General features: G+C 56.0%; 1 protein-coding gene across 3 annotated transcripts in view; it reads left to right on the top strand.

Moving 5' to 3' along the window:
• Positions 1–3,350, top strand: part of LOC115080972 (MOB kinase activator 2-like) — a 9,441-nt gene extending 6,091 nt beyond the window's left edge. For all 3 annotated transcript variants that reach the window (XM_029585467.1, XM_029585466.1, XM_029585468.1), the window contains 4 exons: positions 1–153; positions 727–820; positions 1,924–2,048; positions 2,396–3,350. The exon at positions 1–153 is cut by the window's left edge and continues 14 nt beyond it. In XM_029585467.1, the coding sequence (XP_029441327.1) occupies positions 1–153; positions 727–820; positions 1,924–2,048; positions 2,396–2,655 (632 nt within the window). In that variant the 3' untranslated portion in view covers positions 2,656–3,350. The remainder of the gene's footprint in view (positions 154–726; positions 821–1,923; positions 2,049–2,395) is intronic.

Here is a 3,350-nt window from a genome sequence, read left to right on the forward strand (position 1 = left end):
AGGACAGGACCCGTGAGCGGAGAGGGGCTGCCGATGAGGAGCGCCTCTGCCTGGATCCCCAGTTCACCTCTGCCCGCATCACGGACGCAGATATCTTGATGCTCGTGGCTCTACCCAAGGGCGTGAATGCCGACGAGTGGCTGGCTAGCAATGGTGAGTGAGCATTTGCCAGCAGGCATTAAACCCACATTTCGGTCTCGCCTCGAGGTCTTCCTCAGGATCCCCTCCTGAGTAGCATGGGATCTTCTAGGTGTTTGGGTACTTGCCAGGTTCTTGTGGCCTGGATTGGCCTCTGTTGGAAACAGGATGCTGGGCTTGATGGACCCTTGGTCTGATCCAGTATGGCAACTTCTTATGTTCCTAAACAGCTAAACAGCTTACCTCCTGCTCTCAGCATCCTTTCCTCCCCCCCCCCCCCCCCCCACCCAATCCATTAGTCCTGCAGAAATTCAGAGAAAAAGGCTGGATGGATGCCAATTGTAGCCAACCCTGCCCGCAGGAAGTCCAGGGTCTGCGGCCTTACCGTCCGTCTGTCTGTCCATCCGTGCCCCGCAGCCGGGAGCATTTCAGCGAGGTCTGGCTGGCCCGCCTGTGCTGTCGCTTCGTGTTGTGTATTTTAGGATGTCGCAGGCTGCAACAGCCCGTTAATACATTTATAAATCCACGGCCTCTCTCTCGCATCCTCGTCCGATAACTCTTACCTTGTCTTCCCTCTCTTTCTGGCAGTTTTGGGCTTTTACAACCATGTCAGCCTCTTGTACGGCTGCATCTCTGAGTTCTGCACCAGCTCCTCCTGCCCTACCATGAAAGCCTGGAGCAGGTAAGTCCCGTTACACTGTGCATGTGCAGGGGTGGCTTCCGGCTCCTCTAGCTACACTTATTCTCTCTTATGACACTGCTGAGCATCCTCTGTGCCCCCCCCCCCCAGGGTTTCCCCCACTTCCCCACAGTTAAGGATCCCCTGTGCTTATCCCAGGTTTATCCCATGCCTCTGTATCGCTCCTTGGTGCGACCTCACCTTGAGTACTGCGTGCAGTTCTGGTCACCACATCTCAAGAAAGATATAGCGGAATTAGAAAAGGTACAGAGAATGGTAACCAAAATGATAAAGGGGATGGAACGAGTCCCCTATGAGGGAAAGGCTAAAGAGGTTAGGACTCTTCAGCTTGGAGGAGAGAAGGCTGAGGGGAGATAGGATAGAGGTCTATAAAGTAATGCGTGGAATGGAAGGAGTAAACGTGAATCAGTTGTTTACTCTTTCAAAATGTACAAAGACCAGGAAGTTACAGGGTAAAACATTTAAAAGTAATAAGAGAAACTATTTTTGTACTCAACACATAATTAAACTATGGAATTTCTTGCCAGAGGATGTGATGAAAGCTGTTAGTATAGTTGCATTTAAAAAAGGTTTGGATAAGTTCCTGGAGGAAAAGTCCATTAAACATTATTAAGGTGGAGTTGCAGAAATCCACTTTTTATCGCTGGGATAAGCAGCTTGGAATCTTATCTATCCCTTGGGATCCTGCCAGGTTCTTGTGGCCTGGTTTGGCCTCTGTTGGACACAGGATGCTGGGCTTGATGGACCCTTGCTCTGACCCAGTATGGCAAGTCTTAGGGTCTTATGAACCCCTCCCACCCCCACAGCTAAGGCTCCTCTGTGCCCCTCCCAGGCTTTCGTAGATTGTGTCCCCTTTTCCTGGGAGGTTTTCCCATGCGTCCATCTCTCTTACCGAGGGGGTGACTAGGGCAGGAATTCCCCACCGGGCTATGGTGAACGTGTAAACGCTGCCTGCAAGCACCTCGGCAGGAGTGTCAGAGCGCAGTGTCCTGCAGGCACGGGGAGGGGGGAGGCTGTGTGGCTAGCCCCCCCCCCCCCCCAGCATGAGCTCCCTTGCCTAACCAGCCGGCGTTTTCCCTCCGCAGCCAGTTCCAGTGGATGGATGAGCGGGGGCGGAAAAAGCGGTGCTCGGCCCCGCAGTACGCGGACTACGCTGTCAGCCTGTCCCAGAAGCTGCTGAGCAGCGAGGAGCTCTTCCCGACCAGAGAGCGTAAGAGATGGCCTCCGTGCCCCGAACGAGCCTCGCTCCCTAGCCAGGGACCTTCGTTTTCACTTTCAATTTTATTTCAGATGAAACCTGACTTTGCTCTAACCTTTAAATTCCCTGGCAAAAATCAAATAAAAGCTGATAACGAAGGTCCCTAGCTCTATCCAAACATCCTGCCTCTCCCTTCCTCCCTACCCGTTTCCACCCCTGCATCCTACTTCTCCACTCCCTCTCCACTCCCCTCCTTCCTGGCCTGACTCCTCTCCCCTCCACGTCTGCCTCCACCGTCACCCCGTGCTTTTCCTTTTGGCAGCCCCTGAATCTTTCTCTCTCTCTCTCTCTCCCCACAGAGAAAGATTTCTCTCGCCACTTCCGGCCGGCCATGCAGAGGATCCTTCGCCTCCTCTTCCACCTCCTGGTCCATATTTATTCCTCCCACTTCCGCGCGGTGCTGGCCCTGGAGCTGCACCCCCACCTCAACACCCTCTACCTGCACCTGCTCCTCTTCTGTGCGGAGTTCCGGCTCCTGGAGTGCGGGGAGATGGCGGCGAGCGAGGAGCTCACCACGGCCCTGCTGAAGGCGGGCCGCCAGTGCAGCAGTGCCTCCTGAGCTCCGCCGGGGGGCCTGGGGGGCCCACTTTCACCGTGCTCCTCGCCCCCCCTTCTTTCGGGGCTGCTGGGGCCTCGGCCAGGCTTCTAGCTCCTTGGGGGCGTGCCGCTGGGAGGTCGCCGTGCAGTTCCGGGGGCCTGGGATGCGAGGCACCGGGCCCGGAGGCTGGAGATGCAGTGGGGCGAGATCCGTCCGCAGCCTGGAATCTGTGAGGGGAGCGGGCGCCTCGGGGGCCCTCTAGGAGATTGGGCGTGCGAGGACAGCCGGCTGCCAGCCCTTCTTCGGCGCCTGCGAGAGCCCCTTGAGATTCCTGGGGAGCTGCTTCTCTTGGACAGCGTTGCCAGTGCACTGATGGGAGCCCCTCTTGCAAATTCCTTTCCAGATCTGGCTGCAGTTTTGACCATTTCCTCCGGGTAGGGGAGATGTGGACTGGGACCTCTGCAATTCCTCCTTCTACGGATCGTGTGGGTGCAGGCACTGGCACGGCTGAAGGCTATGTGCATGCAGGTCTCCGAGTGACATCCTTGACCTGTAACAGCCGCCCCCATGCGTCCTCCAAGACCGGTCCCCTGCTCCCAAAGAACATTTCAATGCTGGAGCAGGGGCAGAATTGGAGGTTCATGCTCTGGATGTGAGCCCGGCCCTCCCTGGATATTATTTATTATTTCTTTGTAATAAACGTCTTCGTACCTGTG

This window comes from Rhinatrema bivittatum, chromosome 19 (genome assembly GCF_901001135.1).
Source record: "Rhinatrema bivittatum chromosome 19, aRhiBiv1.1, whole genome shotgun sequence".
In the NCBI taxonomy this organism is placed as follows: domain Eukaryota; kingdom Metazoa; phylum Chordata; class Amphibia; order Gymnophiona; family Rhinatrematidae; genus Rhinatrema; species Rhinatrema bivittatum.